The sequence below is a fragment of the Nanorana parkeri genome, unplaced genomic scaffold (assembly GCF_000935625.1).
Source record: "Nanorana parkeri isolate BGI_ZX_2015 unplaced genomic scaffold, ASM93562v1 scaffold147, whole genome shotgun sequence".
Taxonomy (NCBI): domain Eukaryota; kingdom Metazoa; phylum Chordata; class Amphibia; order Anura; family Dicroglossidae; genus Nanorana; species Nanorana parkeri.
In genome coordinates this window covers 692,553-714,284 of record NW_017306415.1, presented here as the reverse complement: position 1 = coordinate 714,284, position 21,732 = coordinate 692,553, and the positions used below count along the sequence as shown (strand labels likewise).

Sequence of the window (21,732 nt, the reverse complement as noted above, 5' to 3'; positions counted from 1 at the left end):
TATATCAGCCCCTTGCAATTTCCTATACTGCAGCACGTAGACTGGGGAAGGGAGGGAGGGACAAGTCCGGGAGCCAGTCAACTGCATGCAAATGTGCTGACAAGAAACATTCTGATAAGAGAAAAGGAGAGATGATCTAATCATTCATCTGCTGATCTTTCACTGTCCAGTCAGCCAACTGGGGATAGATAAAGGACACCACTGCATCCCTTTTGCATTCTATAACAGAGAAAGTGGTATCATCTGCTTGGCTTTGCTCTGTGGTAAATCTCAGGAATGTATGAAAAATATATATTGTATATGTGTATTTAGCTGTTTGCCTGGAGTTCAGCTATGTCCTTTATTGTCTAAATTGTCCTAAAAGGATATCATTTTTTATGTGGTTTTCATATTTTACATGCTTGCATGCTTTTTGTATTTTTGTTTAACTGCATCAAAGACCAACTCCAGGAATACATATTTTTATATACTTACATTTCTTGGTCCAGCTTGGCCCAATGTAATTATACATATTTTATACCCGGTTAGGACAATGCTTTATAGCAATCTTCCAGGTCCTGTACTGTGCTGTGCTGAGCAACATTGATGGTTGCTCAGCACAGCGTCCATTCAGTGAGTGTCTAGTGTTAGTGTTATTGTTAATGAATACTAGGCTTTCTCTGATTGGACAAGGGTGTGGTAACATAGGGTCACTGTCCCTTGTTGAATCAGACAATGTCTTGTATTCATTGAAAAAAGTTCTAGCATTTGCTGAATGGCCACTGTGCCAAGCAAGGCAACCCCTATGTTTTTACAGCAGAGGGGAAGTTGCTTAGTACAGCAGCAGTACAGGACCTGGAAGATCAGTTTAAAGTGCCTGCTACTACAGTGTTTTACAGGATGTCTGTGGTCCTATCAAGTATAACATTTGTATACTTACATTGGGCCATGACTGGAGTTCAGCTTTAAACGTAAATATTTTTTGATTATCCACTAGAATCATAGTAAGTTAGATATTGCAATCACTCTGCCTAACAATTGAGGAGATAAGATATTATCTACACAGGGAGTACATTGTTTTTAAGGTAGTTTTAACCCCTTCATGACTGAGGCCTTTTTTTCATTTTTTTTTGGGGGGGCCCTTCTTCGGGACACAGAAGCGATCTGCCGACAGGTAACAATTGGTGAGGATACTCTCCGCACACCTTTCAGCAGTCCCGGCCAATGTTGCCAGTTTTATTAAATAATACATTATAATATAAGTCTAGTAAACATTCCCCAGTAAATTTTCTGCTGGAAATGTGGGCACAAACACTTGATTTAATTACTACTCACAGCTGCCAGCTTTAGGTGATTTAGCCAAGCTTCCCACTGAGTATCAGGTCATAAGGGGCAGCGCAGGTGCCAGCATCTGTCTGTTCATCAGTTAGCTTGGAGGAGGGAGCAGGGGAGTGGCTTGCTGTGTTTTTGCATTAATGCACACTGCATAGTAGCACACAGTACCAACATTTGACTCTAGTTGTGGCCAAGTGCGTGTGCGCATCAGTGTCTTCATAGGACACTGCAAGGAAGAGCCATTCTAAAATGGAAAGGCAGGGATAGTGCTCAAGGAACCTGCTCAATTAGCTGGAAACTGAAACTTCAATACAATAAGGGGCAGAAAACATTGTAAGTGGATTCATCATTTGAAATAGCTAAAAAAATAAATAAAATGTCATTAAAATTACTTGAATGTATTGGCCAACTCATAGACTGGCAATGTGAAAAGGAGCAGTGAAGCACAACTATTGTGCAGCAGTACAAAACCTGTGTATATAATGAGCAAATATGGCCACACTTATGTAATATATGCAGTATCTAAATATTAACAAGGTTATTAACATTATCACATGTTGATCAGATGATGTACATCAGGGGCGCCCACTATTTTTCGTCTGGAGATCTACTTTTCAAATGACGTTATATATATATTTTATGGATTTATTTTTAGGCATCATTTAGATCTTTCATTGTATTGAATGAAAGATCAGCTAGTGTATGCCTAGCTTTAGTGTACTTGCAAACCTTAATTGTCCGTGATGCTACGATCTGTCCTACATGTTATCCAATTTCGGTCCTGTTACTGTCACTTCTTCTTAATGGTCCCTGCACTTCCTGGCTGCTCACCTATAGTTTGTTATATCACACAGAGACGATAAAATCAGGACAGCGTGAGGCTGTAGCATAGCAAGCTACAAAGGCAGAAAAAATGAAAGTAATATCTCTTCCTATTTCAGCCCTGGAGAGCATGGACGGCTATTATTACAAGGATAATGTTTCTATAGAGGAATTTCAAGCTCAGATTAATGCCGCTTCACTTGAGAAAGTTAAACAGTATAATCAAAAACTAAGGTATGTTCTTCATTTACTTTTTTCCATCTCCACTATTTTTATATTTCTGTATATCAGAGCTGATGACAAAAAATACGTTTCAGCAGCACTAAGTGGTAAAGATGTAGTTGGTTTAAAGGTGGAAACTGTAATGGTTTTGAGTTAATTTCATTTTAGTTTTTAAGTTATTTTTTTTTTACACACTTACAATATACACACACACACACACACACACACCGATAAGCCATAACATTGTGACCACTGAGAGGTGAAGTGAATAACAGTGATTATCTTGTTACAGTGGGTGGGATATATTAGACAGCAAGTTAATATTTTGTCTCTGAAGTTGTTCTGTTGGAAGCAAAAGTGGTCCAAGGAAGGAAAACCGTTGAAGTGGCAACATGGCAGCCAAGGTTCACTGATGCACAAGGGGAGCGAAGGATGGCCTGTGTACTTCGATCCAATAGAAGAGCTGCTGTAGCTGAAACTGCAGAAAAATATAAATCTGGTTCCAATAGAAGGGTGTCTGAACACACAGTGCATCTCAGTTTGTTGCGTATAGGGCTGCGTAGCCACAGACCAGTCAGGTTTACCATGCTAATCCGTGTCCGTTGCCAAAAGTGCCTGCACTGCACATCAGAACTGGACTATGTAGTAATGGAAGAAGGTGGAATCACGTTTTCTTTTACATCATGTGGATGGCTGGGTGCATGTGTATCACTTACCTGGGGAAGAGATGGTACTAGGATGCACTATGAGAAGAAGATACGCCAGCGGAGGCAGTGTGATGCTTTGGGAAATGTTCTGCTGGGAATCCTCGGGTTCTGCCATTTATGTGGATGTTACTTTGACACATACCACCTACCTAAACATTGTTGCTGACCAAGTACACCCCTTCATGGAAACAGTATTCCATGATGACAGTGGCCTATTTCAGCAGGATAATGCCCCAAGCCACACTACATTAATAGGTGAAGAATGGTTTGAGGAACACAACAATAAGTTTGAGGTGTTGACTGGACCTCCACATTTTCCAGATTTCAGTCCAATTGAGTATCTATGGGATGTGTTGGAAAAACAAGTCCAATCCATAATGTATGTATGTATGTATGTATGTATGTATGTATGTATGTATGTATATAACATCTTTGCTATACAAATAAGTATTTAAAACCTGAAAAATTATTTGTAGAGCATTATGAGTAAGTTAGCTAAAGAGATAACAGAACAGGAGCCTCTGATTGGCTTAGAGTTGGTCTGATTAAGCCCTGGTTCACACCTAGGCGGCACCGTTTTTGCGCGTTTGTACGCGGGTTAGCAGCATGCGGTTATTTGCGCACTGTGCACATTTGTATGCGCGTTTTAATGCGTGTACATGAAGACGCACATTTTAATTGCCAGCTCATAAACCATTGTGGGCAATGGAAGAACACGCAAAAACGCTCACAAAAATGTGCAACATGCTGCTTTTGCGCATTTTTAGGCATTTCCAATGAAGTCTATGGGGAGGAAAAGCACTTTTAACTACCCAAAGAAGCTCCTGTATCTTTTCAGGCGACTGTCATTTTCCTGCTAGGCGTTTTTCTGCTCAGGTGTGAACCAGGGCCTTTGAAAATCATGGGATTTCTTGTGTTGGGCAGTTAAAAGCGCTTTTCGAACTGCTCAAAAACGCCTAGGTGTGATCCAGGGCTAAAGGATCCAAGTCACTTCTGTGATGACACTTTTGTTTTTTCAGCATAAGTGAAAGAACATCATATATTGCTCTCAAGACAATCACAACATATTATATTGCAATTTTCATAAAGAAAGTATTTTTTTTAGTCCTGACCATAATAAATAAAGAAAATGTATACATTCTCTTTAAATGATTGTGTCTACAGGTGTGATTGGGTGCACATACACTATGATAAGGATGAAATATTAAAGGGCAAGCCCATTATGTTACCACATTCACTGACTCCACTTTTGCTACACGTTGGGATGAAGTCCTAAGAATTCATATTTTTTAACTGCTTTCCACCTGCAATCGGAAGATTGTCATTCGTCTTGGTAATTTCCCATGAAATGTTAAGCTACACCCCCACCTCTATGACAGCTAGAAGTCTGCCTGGTCTTTGGTTAAGTGCAGAGTTCAGGCCACTTGCGGAGAAAGTCCAATCTGATATGTCGAAGTCACTGGCCCTCATAAATGACTCTTGGTATTCCTTAATAGTTGTGATGGTAAAACAAGAGTCCCAGCTATAAAATGCAACAGCTTTTTCTTGACCCTCAGCAACCCTTATGTCTCCTGCATTTGCTAAGACTGTAAGCTCATGGTCTCTGTCTGCATTGTTTCCTGGCGTTATAGTCACTAGCGGCTTAATTTGCCATCATGCAATCCCACAATCACTTCAGCAATCAGTTAGCGTGCAGCCTAAAACAGGTGCCTAGTAGGGATGAGCCGAACACTAGGGCTGCAACAACTAATCGACTTAATCGATTATAATCGATTATTGAAAAAGTTGTCAACTTTTTAAATCATCGATTAATCGGCTTCCGATTGGTTGGCCCTGTTCACGACTCCACACACGCTGCGCTTACTGTATACACAAGGGGAGTCCGACATGTCTGCGGGCGCCTCCTTCCTCGACTCTCTGACCCTCCCTACACTATCCCCGGATGACCTGGCCTTGTTGAACGAAGATATCACTCCCCAGGAAATAATGTCAGTCATCAAAACTTCGCCACGGTCTAAAGCCCCTGGCCCCGATGGCTTTTCGGCCGAATTCTATCACCTTTTATCGGACGATGTAGCCCCCACTTTGGGCAAGGTATACCAACACATATTATCCACCCACACGTATCCAGACACCTTTCAAGACGCATATATTCGCCTCCTTCCCAAAAAAGGCAAAGATCTGCTTCAAGCGGGGTCCTACCGACCTATATCCCTCCTTAATTTGGATGCCAAAATGCTCTCCAAAATCCTGGCAGATAGGCTGGCGGTCGTACTGCCAAAACTTATCTCTCCTGATCAAGTGGGCTTTGTAGCAGGAAGGTCTGCGGTAATCTACCTCACTTCAAAACTAGACGGGTCGCTTGGTGCATTGGATGTCCTGTAGGCTACCAACACCTTACGCTTTATGACCGACTCCTCTATGTCAACCGCTATGTAGCAAGGTCGATGGCAATACTCGTACCCATGTTCCGAGTTCTTCGATACTGCGCATTAATTTCGATGTTTATCCATAGCTACATTATGTTACGATCTAGTCCCCTTTCCATTTCATATGTACCCCTATCCCCCGAAGGCTTTACGCCTTGATTGTGGTGTAATTGGCGAACGGTAGAACATTCTATGTTCGAGTCGAACATAGGTTCGACTCGAACGTGCAGCCGATCCCTAGTGCCTAGCTCTATCAATGTAATCTGTTAATTGAATGGCTGATGATCACATTAACTAACACCATCCCTGCACCTGAGTGAAGCACCTCTCCTGCGTAAAGGTGCCCATACACCTGCCGATTATCGTTTGATAATCGCTGGTGATACCGCGATCGTACGATAATCGGCAGGTGTATGGAAGGCATGCGACCGTTTCTACTGTACGGTCGCATGTCTTTTGTCTTCCGAGCACGCTCGAAAACCCGCCGAGAATCGTACGATTTTCGCGGGTTAGTGGCGTGCTCAGAAGACAAATGCTGAACGGGCCGGTGTGCACAAGCACACACTGCCCGCTCAGCATTGGAATCATCGGAAGCCCTCCCCTCGGCGGGGAGGGCTTGCGATGATCACAAGTACGATCTGCCTGTCCAAGATGGGCAGATCGTACAAGATTTTAATTACTTTACAACCATCGCACAACGAAAGTCGTGCAAAGGTTGTAAGGTGTATGGCCACCTTTAGGCTGCTGTGCCCTGCTCTGTGAATGTGGTCTTCAATGCAGTGCACCACAAAACATAGATAGCAAGGTACATTGGGCTGCCATTCAAAATGAATGGCACTGTAACTCATGGAACTGCAGATTGGTTCTTACCACAACACGTAGGTGTGAAGACAGCCTCAAGCTCAAGTCAAGTTTTTAAGGCACAATTTAAAATTTACAAGTATTTGTTATTTATTAACATAGTACAGTTTTATATTTTAGGTGTAGCAGGAATGATTTTAGTGTATTTTTTATTATAAAAATTGTTTGGTGAACATTTGTGCAGCTGTAATGCAGGCATCTCAACTCTCCCAGACGTTTCGGGAGTCTCCCGCTATAAGATAGTGCCTCCCGGACGCCCACGAGAGAAACATTTTATCCTGTAAAGTTTTACTCTGCTCTATCTAGCAGAGTAAACCTTTCCCTGCTATCTGTTTTTTTGGGGGGGGGGTTTAAAGCGGGGCCGCCAACTGCCGTCAGAGTACAAAACAAAAACCAAAAAACCAACAGACTGCATGGGAATGAATTGCTAGGCTGGTATTGGCTACTTCGATTTGAAAAAGCAGGCTGGCTATTGTACCCAGTCCTGCTGTCAATCAGCAGACATGGACTTGAAGTTCTCCCTCAGATCCTACTCTGCTGATTGACAGCAGCAGTGGGCGGGTGCTATAGCCAGCCTGCTATTGGCTATTCCAAATTGAAATAGCCAATAACAGCCTAGCTATTTATTCCCATGCAGTCTTTTTCTCTATTTTTTTTTTAAATTCTGACGTCAGGAGCTGTCAACACAAAAAAACAGCACATAGCAAGGGAAGCATTAGCGCCCCTGCTACTTGCCATCATTTCGGTGAGGTGCCCTCTCAGATATTGGGGGAGAGGGCACCTCTCTGAAATGAGAAGGGCACCTCCCTGAAATGAATTTTTTCAGGTTGGGGGTCCCTGTAAAAAAATCAATAGAACCACCTTTTAATTCTACAGGTCCTGTGCTTTCATAAAATATATGGTTGTATATGGTGGGATTCTTTTCCTACCTTTCAAAGCTCTAAGTGACAAACAGTAAAAAGTAGCAAAATACATGAAAAATAGAAATAAAATCATGCATGTGAAAAATGATAGGCAGCAAAAGAGTTAATATAGCTGTTGTTTCTGTTCACTGGATAAATCATATTTTTTTTGCTTTAGAGAGGATATCTGAGCGCTATGCTTGGCCAAATACCCCTATGGGTACTGCTGACTACAGCGCGTTTACAATAATTATTATACGCAAGAGCATAATGAAAATTAGACACAACCTCAGCCTTTCTGTTCAATGCATTTCATTAGCTAGGCTAAAAAAAAAAAATCAAAGCTTTCAAATGGAAAGCTGTTCTCCTGTGACTGAGGATCTACTGAAAGTGATGCCTGCTTCCTTTACTTTCAAATAGTCCCCATGAGATCCTTTAAATGCATGTCAAGGATGTTGCTCTTTTGATTAGCTAAACGGTCTTGAGACAAATGAATATCCACTGAGTTGGTAAAGTACAATGCACATGATTGTTTATATAAAAAGCCTGCTTGGAAGAAAAATAATTTACATTATTACACATCAAAATAATCCTTAATGCACTCATAATGAAATTATTTCGTAAACATGGACAGTTTATCTTGATAAATGACAGCATATACAAATCAAGAGATGACAATATTTATGTATTTATTCTGGTAAAACAGTTATGTTTCTTGTATCCGAGAAATCACATTAATATATGGTTCAATATGTTACTTTAGAATAAGGATGAACATACATGCTAAGGTTTTCCTAATCAGATCAATCTAAGTATAGTTCATAATTGGTGCAGATACTGAGCATTTGGGCGAGGACTTGCCCAAATGATCCGATACTGACCCCGATACCAGAACTTCCGGTCAGAGGGAGATTCTGGCTTCCTGATTGGCTAGGAAGCTGGCTTCGCGCCAGACTGCGAGGCAGCCTGGCCAATCAGGAAGCCGGGCAGCACATCATGACCTGACTCCTGGCTTCCTGATTGGCTAGGAAGCTCGCTTTACGCTGCGTAGGGATACCGCAAGGCAGCCTGGCTACCTGGCCATGACCCACCACCCGGCTTCCTGATTAGCTTTGCCCACGCTGCCTCGGGATGCCGGTATCGGTATTTGGTATCAGTGAGTACCGAAAAAAATATTGGTACTCGTACTTGATGCATGGTATCGGTGCATCCCTAGTATTAACTGATAACAGTTATTCTTGAATAGCGGAAGTGACTATTACTGATTTCAAGGTCATTGGAAAATGCTGGAAAATCTGTGAAATTTTGAAGGCTAATTCCCATTTCTCCAAAGAAAAAGCAAAAATGTTTCTTATGTTCTGGGATGTAACCATTTGTGTTTGTAGTAAAAGCTGGAAAGGTATGGTAGTAAGATGATCTCACTGATTATCTGCTGACCTATCTGTATCATATTAAGTATCCATTCTAATGACTGCTGCTTTTGGTAGGGGTTTTACTTTTCATTTGTTTTGTTTTTTCCAAATTATATTTATTAATTATATTTGTACAACCAAAACGCCAAACTTTTGTGGTTTCCATATGTTCATTTTTGCTCCTATGTTACATGCTTTTGCCAATGATAGTAAAAGATGTGGCATGCTAGAAAACAGTTGGATTAGTATTGCTGCCCTTTTTATAGTAATAAAAACAGTAAGCAAAAAATAAATAAATAAATAAACTGCCAGTTGTGGTGACGAGTCCAGGTATGTCATAATAAAAGGTCATGCAGGGAGAGGCTTGCTACTTAAAGGGTATCTTTCACTTGTCCCATTCTAGACAAAGTAATATTTTCATTTATCACCTCTGCTACTGATACTTGCCATCCCCATGCGTTCCTACTGAGCTGTTCATTTGCTGGAGCCCTGAGTTTAGAAAAAATGTGTAAATGCAATACGGAAGCTTACACGGGCTGTAAGCTTTTCCCCTAGTAACAATTCTTGGACCTGGTGATTGGCTACTCAGGTTCACATACTCCTCTATTCCTTTATCCTATAGCACTAGATGACAAATGGTGAAATGTGGGAGTGCAGGGAAGGTAAGTATTTGTAATTGGGAGGACAGATAATCAGGTCAACCTGATACTTTTCTTTGAATGGGCAGATGTGTTGGTTTGCTTGGAAGACCAGATGGTGCGCAAAACAATGAACAGTTCAGGTGCAATGTAAAATAAAATGCTTTCTCTAGTATTTAATAGCTGTCATTAAAATGAAAATGAAGTAATATGCTTGCTTTAGGAAAGACTACCATTCTCAGTAGGGATGGACCAAAATTTCGGCCGCAGAAGCATATGGGCCAAAAATTGCACGTTTGGCAAAATGCCAAAGTGCCATCTTTCGAACAAAATTGTGGTGCATTCCTAGTTTCTCTCCTCCCTGCTGGGGCTGCTCTGTGTCCCCTCTGACACAGGGCAGCATCCAGTGGGGAGGAGAACTGTCAGAGAAAGACGAGCGGTGAGGGGGAGGAAGGCGATGTGAGCTTCGATGTCACAGGAGCCCGGGCTCTCCTCCCGCACTGCCCCAACCCCACTCAGCCCCCTCTGACCGATCAGTATGGAGAGCGCTGATCGCTGACTGTTTGTAAATAACTGGACATAGTATGAATTACTGTGTACCAGTTATGAATGAATATGACGTGATCTACATCACTTCCTGTTCTTTCATAATTGTGTACATAGTAAACATACTATCTCCACAAGTTATGAATGAACAGGAACACTCAGTATAAAGGATTCCTGTTCATTTATAACAGAGGCTGCAGAAAAAGAGATTATGGACTCTGTGTCCTCAATCTCTTTTCCTATTTTAAAAGGGAAATATTGGGGTCTGTTTAGACCTCTGATATTTTACTGAAACCCCCACAGTAAAGTTAAAAAAATAAAAATATTTAATAAAAATAAATAAATGAACAATAGAAAAAAGTAGAATATAGAAAAATGTATAAGTTTATAAAAAATAAATAAAAATAAAATATTTTAAAAAAACTTAAAAAGTCGATCCGCGGCCCGGGGGTTGGGGACCACTGCTGTAGAGCATGAAATCTCAGTCTCAGCAGACTGAGTATAGGTATACTGACAGTATAGGTGCTGTTGATGATTCACTTAGAGGGTTATTCACAAAGCTGCCGAAGGATCTAGCTGTAGCTTTGGCTGATCCTTTGGTTAGCTTCGGCCGCAGGATCCCTTCGGTTCTGTAGAACCGAAGGGCTGCTGTATGGGCTATTCACTATAGCCTGTACAGCTCCAGAAGTTGGCCGAGCGGCTCAGTCGAGCCGAAGGCATATGCTTTGGCTCGACTGAGTTTAACACACAGCCGAAGCGGGGAGAACAGTCTGCTGAAGCAGACTGTTCTCTTCGCAATACATAAACAAATAAATAAACACAGCATGGGGTTCTCCTCCCAAACATTACAAATGTTAGGAGGGACCCCAATTAAAAATGAAAAAAATGCCCTGACTAATCCTAGCCTGTCTCCACCCTGATATCGGCCGATTTCCTGTTTATTTTATTTTTTTTTGCAGCTGCTGTCTGAATACAAAGAAAAAAAAAGCATCAGATAACAGGTGAAGCATTAGCTCCCTGTTATCTGTTGATTCCCCTGCTATGTTTTTTTTTTCTATTAGTTTGACAGCTGCCGTCAGAGTAAAGAAATAAAAAAAACAACAAATAGCATAGGAATGAATAGCTAGGCTGCAATTGGCCATTTAAAATTGCAATAGCCAATAGTAGGCTGGCTATTGCACCCGCCTACTGCTGCTGTCAAGCAGCAGAGGTGGACCTGATGGAGAACTTCTGATGGAGGTCCACCTCTGCTGATTGACAGCAGCAGTAGGTGGGTGCAATAGCCAGCCTACTATTGGCTATTCCAATTTTAAATGGCCAATAGCAGCCTAGCTATTCATTCCTATGCCATTTGTTTTTGTTTTTTATTTCTTTACTCTGACGGCAGCCTGCGGTAGCTGTCAAATTAATAGAAAAATAAAAACATAGGGGAATCAGCAGATAACAGGGAGCTAATGCTAATGTTGTGATCTGATATCACGGTGACTCCGCCGAGTTCTCAGTGTGTAATGATAGTTCAGCGCCCCCCGGTTGCCAGGTAACCAGGGGATGCTGTACTGTCATTACCAGGGACGCGGGTCAGGGGAGACAGGTGAGGCAGATCCTAACTTAGAATTATGGAGGAAAAAGCTGTCAGCTTCATGTCTGAAGCTGACAGCTTTTTCTCCATTCAGATCGGCATCTAACAGGTTACACAGCAGGTAAATCCTCCCTGCTGTGTAACCTGTCACGGAGCCTCAGCGGTGAGGAGCAAGTGAGGGACAGGGAAGCTCCTCCCTGTCTCCTCCTTTACACTAGCTTGGGGACGGGTTGGGGCTGGGCTTTGCCCGGTGGGGGGCGGAGCATCGACCGACATGAGGCAGGGCTTCGGGGGGCGGGCTGGGGAATGCCTCACCCCGAGCAAGAGGTACCAAGCGTCAGTGGAATTACAATGAGAGTTTAATATCACCACCGGCTCTGCCGAGCTCTCATAGTAATGACAGCTGGTCCTGGCCAATAGAAAACAGTTGGGCGGAGCTAGCTATCACTGCTACCACCGCCCAATCGTTTTCTATTTTTTCTAACCTCATCTGCCACACAGTTGCCCGCTACCCTATTTTATCCAGGTCCTCCTGTAATGTTATAATGTCTAATTCAATGTCTATTACCCTCCCAATTTTAGTATCATCTGAAAACACAGAAACATGGTTATTAACACCTTCCCTTAATATCATTAATAAACAGGTTAAACAGTATTGGCCTAGCACAGAAACCTGGGGCACGCCACTCATTACTGTAGCCCATTGTGAAAATTAGCCATTTATCAATACTTTCTGGACATTTTCCTGTAGCCAGTTCTCTATCCATGTACACACCATGTCATCTATGCCCATAGATTTCAGCTTGTGTATTAAGCGTTTATGAGGTACTGTGTCAAATGCTTTTGCAAAATCCAGGTACACCACATCCACCGGCTTCCCTCCATCCAGATCTCTACTTACCTCTTCCTAGAATGTTAGTAGTAAACAGACATTTTGTTAGTTATTTCATGCCCCACAATGTATTTACCTTAATATATGTTTAGTAGGCAAACTTCTGAATGATATGCAGATGCAGCCTGGCTTTCACTCCATGAGAGGGATCCAATGTACTGTTGGAGTGCATTACAGTTTACCATTAGCCAACACTTGTTTCTTATAACTGTTGATAACCTTGTCACAGTGGCATGAAGTAAGGGAAAATGGGAACTCATCAGTTAGGTTCTAGTCAGAAGTTTTAGTCGTCCTCACTCTTCTACAAGAAAAGTGTTTTTATTGATGTCTGCGTGACTTGAGATTTCTTTTCATCCCCTGTTCCAGTAGCAACATTATTATTATTATACAGGATTTATATAGCACCAACAGTTTGTGCAGCGCTTTACAATATAAGGAAGATCACAAAACAATTCAAGACAAGATGGTAAAGAGGGCCCTGCCCGTGAGGGCTTACATTCTTAAAGGGAGGGGCAAGTGATACATGAGGAGGTGGCTGTGCGGGGATGATTGTTTGCGAAAGTGATAATTCAGTGGTTAGGTTGAGGTGGGAAAGGCTTCCCTGAAGAGATGAGTCTTAAGGGATCGCCTAAAGGCAGTCAGTGTGGGAGATAGACGGACAGGTTGGGGTAGAGAGTTTCATAGGATGGGAGAGACGCTAGTGAAGTCCTGGAGGCGAGCATGGGAGGAGTTGATAAGGGAGCTGGGAAGTAGGGGGTCTTGTGAAGAGCGGAGGGGATGGTTAGGGAGATACTTTGAGACCAGGTTTGAGATATAGCCGGGGGCAGACTTGTGGATGGCTTTATTGAGAGAGCCAATCAAAGGAAGTGTACAGAGAGGTTCTATCCCTCCCCAACTTATCCAAAATTACAAAAAAATAATTTTACATGGAGTCACACTCCATGCTTTTATTGTTTCTTTTCCTTCCAGTTTATCAGACTTCTGGGAGACGTGCAGTAAAGTCATTTTTGCACAGTCATAATTTGTGAAATGCAGTTATATTGCCACCCATTAAACTGTTAAGAATAATATAGTTTAAGGATAGGCAATTAAGACATTAAGCACAGTTTTTTTCATAAAACCTGTATTATCAGTTCATAGCTGGACTGGGACTAAAAGCAGTATGAGCATATCAATTATAGTATAACTAATTTGTGTAAATTGCCAAGATTTGCTAAGCCCAGTTGAGCCATAATGCATGATTATTGGCATCATTGTTGGCATAATGCATGATTATTTGATTATTGGCATCATTGTTGCCTCTGTAGGACAGCAGGGAACAATGCCAGGCCAGACTGATCAGTCAAGAAACTTAAATCAGCTGACAGATAGATGAGCTGGATCATAGATTCCTGTTATGATGAGATCTGTGCTATTATATTGATTGGCAATATTTTCATAAATGCATTTTCATCCACTGTGTGACTACGCAACTTTAAAAGTCCTGGAAATAGCGTTTTGCTTTGTTTCATCAAAAACACTTCTGCCATAGAGATCAATATCCCTGTTAATATAGGAAGTACCCTTTTCCACAGAAAATGCATACAGCTTATACAAAACAAACATAAATAAACTGTGAGTTTATGAGTATATGTATGAAAAATGCTAAAAAATGCTAGATAATCCATGCACATATGTGTGAACCAGCCCCTAAGCCACTAGACATGTAAAGGCTCAAAAAATTAGTTTTGTTTCGGATCGATTACAATTCTTTTTTCCGGATTTGGATCCGAAATTCATTTAGGTTCGTTATTCTGATCGAATCTAAAATGTTTCGATTTGGATCGATTCCGAATGTTTCATTTTCGGTTCGGATAAATTCAAACTATTTGAATAGAGTTTAAAAAAAAGAAAAACAGTGAGGGGTTCCCCAAATTCCTACCAGACCCTTTAGATCTAGTAGGAATTTTAGGGGGGACCCCATGCCAAAAAAACTCCAAACCCCCCCCAAATCCTTTACCAGACCCTTGATCCAAGCAGCAGCCTGGCAGAGCAAGAAAGGGGGAGCAGACGATTGTACATCCCCCCCTCTCCTGCACCCCACCAGACTACCTGCCATCAATATGGGGACCCTGCCATGGACAATGGTCTCTTCCAACAACCCGGGCCCAGTGGTTGTGGGGGTCTGCAGGCAAGGGGGCTTATTTGAATCTGGGTGCCCCCTTTCATAAAGGGGCCAGCCAGATGGTGCCGCCCCCGCTGTGAATGAGTAACTAATTCACCAAATAAACAGTATACTAGTAAATAAACACGCTACACCAATTTAACAAATTCTTTATTCAGTAAAAAAGAAAAGTCCCACGATGTAATCGTCAATCACGTCATCCAGCAATGTAGATCCTCGTTAATCATGATGCCCGCCACTCGCAGACTCAGCGGGAAAAAAAATCCCCGTCGCCACAACACTGACTGCATCCGAATGTTCATTATTTGAATTTGGACACGTTCGAATTTGCTATTTTGCCATACAGAAATTCACATACATCCAAAATTTCAGATACATTTGGATTCTAATGAATCTAACAAGTTCTAATGTATCTAACATTTGTATAATTTCAATTTCGAAAATTCGGATGCATCGGAAACAACCTTTGGATAATTTCTCCCTGTGTTTCTGCTGTTAAAATAGATCTATATTATTTAAAAAAAAATAACAAATGTGCTCTAAATGTTACTCCAATATATGGTGCTGTAATTAAGTTCATTCTGTTAAACAAAACAATAAATGTTGAAGTTTATTGGTGACTGGATACATTTCTAGTTGTTTTCAACCACTGCATTGTTTTACTCCTTCAGAACACTGCAAAAACTATTTGTTCCTGTTTACTTTAATGAGCCGGTCAATATTGGCATGCAGCCAGCATTTCCATTAGGTATTTCATCCAAAATTTGATTAACTGGGAGTACAGAGTTCTTACAATTAAATGAAGTGCTATACAAAATGAACGTGTCCATGGATCCCATGTTGTGAAATAACCAACCATAATAGTTTAGAAAGAATACACTTTAAATTTCACATGCAATCTATTTAAAGTCCATATATGTACACAGTGCCTTATAGAGAATCTATAGTGGTTATGTACATATTTTATTTCTGTCTTTATTATGGCCAGTACTACAAAATAGAATCAAATATAAATATAGATAGATAGATAGATAGATAGATAGATAGATAGATAGATAGATAGATAGATTAGTAAAGTAAATATGATATATAGAAAAATTAATATTTATACATTAATATACATTTTGCAGATAGAGCTCTAGTCTCCTTCAATGCAAGCAATCCCCCATCTTCCCTCCCCTGTTAGTGTGCTGCTGAGTAGGGGGATTAAAAATGTTCTTTATTAATTACAGGTATTTATAATGCACCAACAATTTACACAGTGCTTTACATAGTGTACATTCACATCAGTCCCTGCCCTCAAAGAGCTTATAATCTAAGGTCCCTATTGCACACACATACCAGGGCCAATTTATACAGGAACTAATTAACATTCTAGCATGTCTTTGGAGTATGGGAGGAAACACATGCAAGCACTGGGAAAACATGCAAACTCCTTCCAGCATCCTGGTCTTATGATCCGTAAAAGTCATCCTTCAGAGGCTCTATCTTTGCTATGTCCTATGCAGGGGATTTCACATTTGTGCTGCTCTGTGTGCGGCAGGGCGATCGGCTCCCTCAAAGCCCCCATGTTTGAACATGGATTGTGCTGATGTCATCACGCCAGCATGTAATGCACAGTGGGCGGTACTATTATAATTTAGATGGAATTTCCTCCCTGTCTGTGCTTTGCTCCACCCAATCCTCATTACTCCGCCACCCCTACTTCTTTCCTTATATAATCCTCTCTGTCAGAGGCGTAGCAAGGTCATGAGGCATCATTAGTACAGTTAACCACTTGAAGACCGGGGTGTTAAACCCCCTTCCTGCCCAGGCCATTTTTCAGTATTCAGGGCTGCAGTACATTGACTGACATTTATTCGATCACGCAATGCCATACTGAATTTCATTTTATACCAGTTTTTGGGGACACACAGACCACTGGGTTTTTTCTTTTTTACTATCCTACATTGTGTTTTTTGTAAAATATAAAAGATGGGGTCATGTCAGTTAAATAGACACCAAGCATGTCAAGCCTTAAAATGAGGCACGCCCGCGAAAACGCAAAAAGTTACTATACCCAAAATTGGCCATAGTTGACGCTTTAAACGTTTTTATGAGTTTAGTATTTACAGTGTTAATTCGTGGTGATATGTAACATGTGTGACGTAATGGGCGCAATCGTCGTTTTCGTGTGTAGATGCACCCGAAGCATGTTTGCGTGTGTATGTGGGGGCGGGAGGCTTTACAATTTCTTTTCTTTTCTTATGTGTGACTATAATTTTTTTATAACTTTAATTAGTTTAAACTTTTTTTTTTTTACACTTAACTTTATTGTTATCACATAGGGGGCTGAGAGACCCCTGATGTCTCTTCACCAGCTTCTCTCTGGCTTCCGTAGCCGGAGAATGACAGCTAAATGTGGAAGTGATGTAATAAACAGGCATTCAGAGACCCGCAGAAAGATCAGAGAGAGACCGTGTGCTGATCTCCCTCCGATCTTCGGTCACAGAGCCTCCGTGCCGATCCCGGGCCCATGCGGGGCACAACGAAGTCCGGGATCGGCAGCCACAGAGGGGGGTGCACTTAGCGGCACCACATACAAGCTCTACAGCCGCCTGAACGCGTGTATGTAAGCAGTTATTGCTGGCAGTTTCAAATAATGACAGTTTGCCACCCGGAGCAGGATCGGACATTTTAAAGCGCCCACTTGCATTCAAGAAGAGGAAGTGGCACCCCTTCCGACCGGCGCCCGGGGGCAAGTGCCCCCCTGTCCTCCCTCGTTACGCCACTGCTCTCTGTGCCCGAGCCCTCAGTGATAGCAGAATGTGACAGAGGAAAAGATAACTCCCCTGATATGTCCCACAGAACCTCCCAATAACCACCCACAAATGTAACTACCTTTCCAAATTCTGATGGGAAATGTAGTACTTAGGGATGTACAGATACTTTTCGAGTACCAGTGCCGATACTTGGCATTTTCAGGAGAACTACCAGGGTTGCAGCGGTTGCAGCTGGGACAAGGCTCTGGTACTCCACCACTGTCCTGAAATCATTAGTCTGTATTGTTTTTTTCACATGACAATAAACAAAAATGTATCAGTACTTGTACTTGTAAGTACTCGGCAAGTACCAGTACTCGTGCTCGCAAAACTGGTATCTGTGCATCCCTTTATTTATATTTATAAAAACAAAATCGTACATTAAAACAGAGATGTACAAATCCCAGGAGCTCCATGTGCTCCTTACAAATGACAGCTGCCTCCTAACTTTTGAATTTTTCTCTAGTGTAGTCTTGGAGCTCAAAAGTATCGGTACATGTACTCGTACTTGTACTGAGTACTGTACTTGGTATCTGTGCAACCCTAGTAGTACTATTTGGCACCTAGAGAGACATGGAGAATGACATGCGGAGCTGCACAGTACCCTCTCACATAACCTGGACAATGCAGGAAATTAAAGTGTGATTGATGACATCACATGTACTTTTACAGGTTTTAAATATAGTCACAATAAAGCATAGATTTTTTTTTTTAAATGTTTTAAGTGTGAAAGAGTTAGGACTCATCAGGTTATTAACCATTTTCTCAGGGACAGAATGTGATGGGGAATCTAACATTTTACAGTTGTCAAAAGAACAGGAGATAAGGGGAAATCTTCCAATGGGCCAGTCCAAAGTTTCAGTGACAAGCTGTCTAAGAGGGGATTTTCCATCACTTCAGAGAGACTTCCTCTCACTTTCTGTTTCAATTCCAGGACAGGAGTTTAGGGGAAATCTCCCAGGTGGGTCACAATTATTGTTTTCCCCCATTGGGGAAAACATTAACTTGCAGTCCTCTGCAAAACCAAAAAAAGTTTGGGTTCCCTGATAAAATGGTGACCACTAGTGCAACCAGGGAACATTTACAAATATTTATATGAAATACAATAATCAAAACATAAAACAACAAGCAAATAGAAATGCAGCTTGTGTCAAAAAATGACTTTCAGCTAAATGTGACAGTAATAACACAAAATGTGTACTTATAGATTGCATAATGTATTGCTCCCTTTGTTTGTAGTTTGTAGCTGTATATGGCTGTTTTGGATTCAGCAAGCACTGCACCAGTCTGGCCAGCAACTATGAAGAAAAAAAGCCAGATTTGCTTATTTTTTATCTCAGTACAAAAAAAGAATAGGCTTATGCCCAGAGCACCAAACCCAATTTTGCTTGAACTCTAAAGTGGGGTGGATGTATTAACAGATGACTTTCAAAACAGCCCCCAACTGTTTAACAAGACAGAAAAAAGAAATTATCAAATTATCAAACAGGATCAAGTCAAAGTACAGCGTTAATGAGGGTCGGAGAGTCAAAATGTAGTACAAAATGGTATAAATTTATTAAATAAAATTCTCGGCCATTATAAACACACCACCTAGCTACCACTTATTATTCTCTAAAAAAGGTTATTGCAACAACCCACACTCTCATACCAAAAAACATGCACACTAGGACGGGCTGATCAGCATAGTAAATGGTACCGGTTTAACTCAAGTTCATTGAGGAAACAGTGCTGGAAGAATAGTGTATAATATGTAGCTCAAAATGAGATACACTATGACTGTTTAGCCTTGGAAACTCCTTTATAGTGTTTAGATCGTTCCAAAGAAGCTGAAAGGATTGTAATCACTGAGAGGAATGGTGTAGCTATTGATCAGTTACAATTGTAGCCACTGCCCTCGGGATGGAACAGGCAGATCGTGAGACAAATAGCTTAGTCAGAGACTGATTTAGAATGCACGAACCAAGTCCTGGCAGGTTCAATTAAGTGATTTCACCCGGAGTGTTTGTCACACATGAAAGAAGGATTCAATCAAACAGTGTGTAAAGTCACAAACAATAGTACTCACGGGTGCTGGATTACTTCCGGACGGTTTGTCTCAAAGGGTATGGGTCTGTTCACTGCCTGTTGCTTCAGATAATCGTCTGTAAAGGAATCAGTTCTCTTCATTTGAAGAACTCAGGCTCTTGGAAAGCTTTCCATGACTACACTGTCAACAAATTCAAAGCCTTTGGAACTACTCTACATACCAAGAAAGCTTTCCAAGAGCCTGAGTTCTTCAAACGAAGAGCACTGATTCCTTTACAGATGATTATCTGAAGCAACAGGCAGTGGACAGACCCATACCCTTTGAGACAAACCGTCAGGGAGTATTATTTTTTTTATCTCAGCCTTCTCACAATAAGGAACACTAACTCTTGCAAGTATAGGTTCAGCATATGACAAGATAACCTCACAATGTTCCTTGTTTTTGTGCAGCCTATCAAAAGACAAAAAGTGTCATATTTTCCCCAGACATCTCATGTTCTTATGTGGGAGTTTAACATGCTGTAAAATGAAGGATATTCTGAAGTGGAAGACAAGGAAGATCTAAAGGTTTCAAACTAGTGATAGATGAGAAAGTTCTAAAGGCTTCACAGTGATTCTGGTTCATGCTTCTTTTTTTTTGATCCATGAACTGTGCGTTGGTAGTTTTATTTATAGCTTAGAGGAAAAGGGAAAGGGAATAAGGCAGAAGAAGATTATGATTTAATGAATTCAAACAATATACAGGAAGGAAGTATATTTCATCGAAAGAGAAAGGTCGCCGGTAGCGGTCATTTACAGGAACTGTGATATGAAAAGGAAGTTGTGTTGTATGGAAAGGCTTGTAAATGGCAAGGATAGATTTTATCTTGATAAAGAAATATACAAGCAGATAATATAACTATTCGTCATGTGGAACAAGGCCAAATATCAATATGGCTTAAGCAAATTTCAACCTTTGTTTAGCCAATTAGAAGGTTGCTTGTAAACATGTTAAATTACAGAAAATAATTGAGTGCCAAGGAATGAATGCAGTGGTGATGGAATCTATTAGTTGTTCTTAGCAACAGGCTTTCTTCTGAATGTATTAATGAGTCCCATTTATCTCTCTTGCAAAGGTATGATAGAAAGTTGAGTTAAAAAACCTGATAAAAAATGGAGTTTAGTATAGTACAGGGCTCAAAATTTCCACTCGCCTGCTCGCATTTGGTAAGTGGAAATAAAGTGAGGGTGAGTGGAAATTCAGCCAGTGTATTAGAGCTCACACCCACCCTGCCTCAAGCTGATGCTGCCCCGTCAGCAGAGACACCCTCACCATTGCTGGAATCGCCGAGTGTTCTTTACTGCCAGACACGCCCACACCACTGATGGACGTGCTATGTCCATGTGCGCTTTGGAGATCCCGGCGGAGCCGCATACTAACAGGTGAGATGGTGGGGATAACGAGAAGCACTGAGCAGGGTGGCACAGCAGTGGAGCAATGGGGGGCGACAGTGAGGCTGCCCCGGGCTGGGAGCAGAGATGAGAGCGGGGTTCCAGGTGCGTGGCTGTGTACACAATATGTTACAGTATCTCTTAAACTAAAGCTTAAATACAAGTGCGGCGCTCCCGGAGATCTGAGAGATAAGGGAAACAGAGAAGTCCAATCATCAACAATAATGTGAATATAAGAAAACCTGGGATCACAGCAAACTTAGAGTGTGATAAATATTATATTTCCTGCACAAAAGCACAATGTTCCGTGAAGCTATAACTAATATTGTAGTGTTAAACCCAGTGTGTCCAACCCCCCCCCACACACACACAGACAAGTCAATATGATATATAGAGAGAATATATATTGCTCAGTGAAAGAAAAAGTCAATCAGAGGTTTACACCACTCCTGACAGGTAATATCTTCACAGAACATTGTGCTCTTGTGGAGGAAATATATTTATCACATTGTGTGTTTCCTTTGATCACAGTTTTTCTTATATTCACATTATTGTTGCTGATTGGATTTGCAGATTTTTGTTTAGTAGTGTAGCACGGCACTTGTATTTAAGTAATTAAATAATAGTATTCATTAATCAATAATAATTAAGTAAATAATATTAGTAATTAAATAACTAATTATTAATTAATATTTAATATTTAATAAAATAAATAAATACGTTGCACGGTCCTGAGGCTGTCAGTTGGAGGGTCCTGATTTTTATTGATACCTATTTTCCTTTATGTTTACATTGCTTTATGTTAATATTGTTAAAAGTTGTTGTTATTAATATTTATTTTTTTTAACTTGATTCTGAATAAAACATTTAACAGTGTCATTTCATAAGATAATTTAGGAGGGTGTGTTTAGGGGGGAGTTAAGGCCGGGGTAGGGTAGGGGTTAGGTGTGGCAACTGCTGACGAGTAACTCTTAAGGCCTGACT

The 21,732-nt window shown here is 41.1% G+C and overlaps 1 protein-coding gene across 1 annotated transcript in view; it reads left to right on the top strand.

Annotated features, from left to right (window-relative positions):
* PREX2 (phosphatidylinositol-3,4,5-trisphosphate dependent Rac exchange factor 2) overlaps nt 1-21,732 on the top strand; it is a 250,362-nt gene that overhangs the window by 173,376 nt on the left and 55,254 nt on the right. The window contains exon 35 of the mRNA XM_018554229.1: nt 2,256-2,370. Coding sequence (XP_018409731.1) covers nt 2,256-2,370 — 115 coding nt within the window. The remainder of the gene's footprint in view (nt 1-2,255; nt 2,371-21,732) is intronic.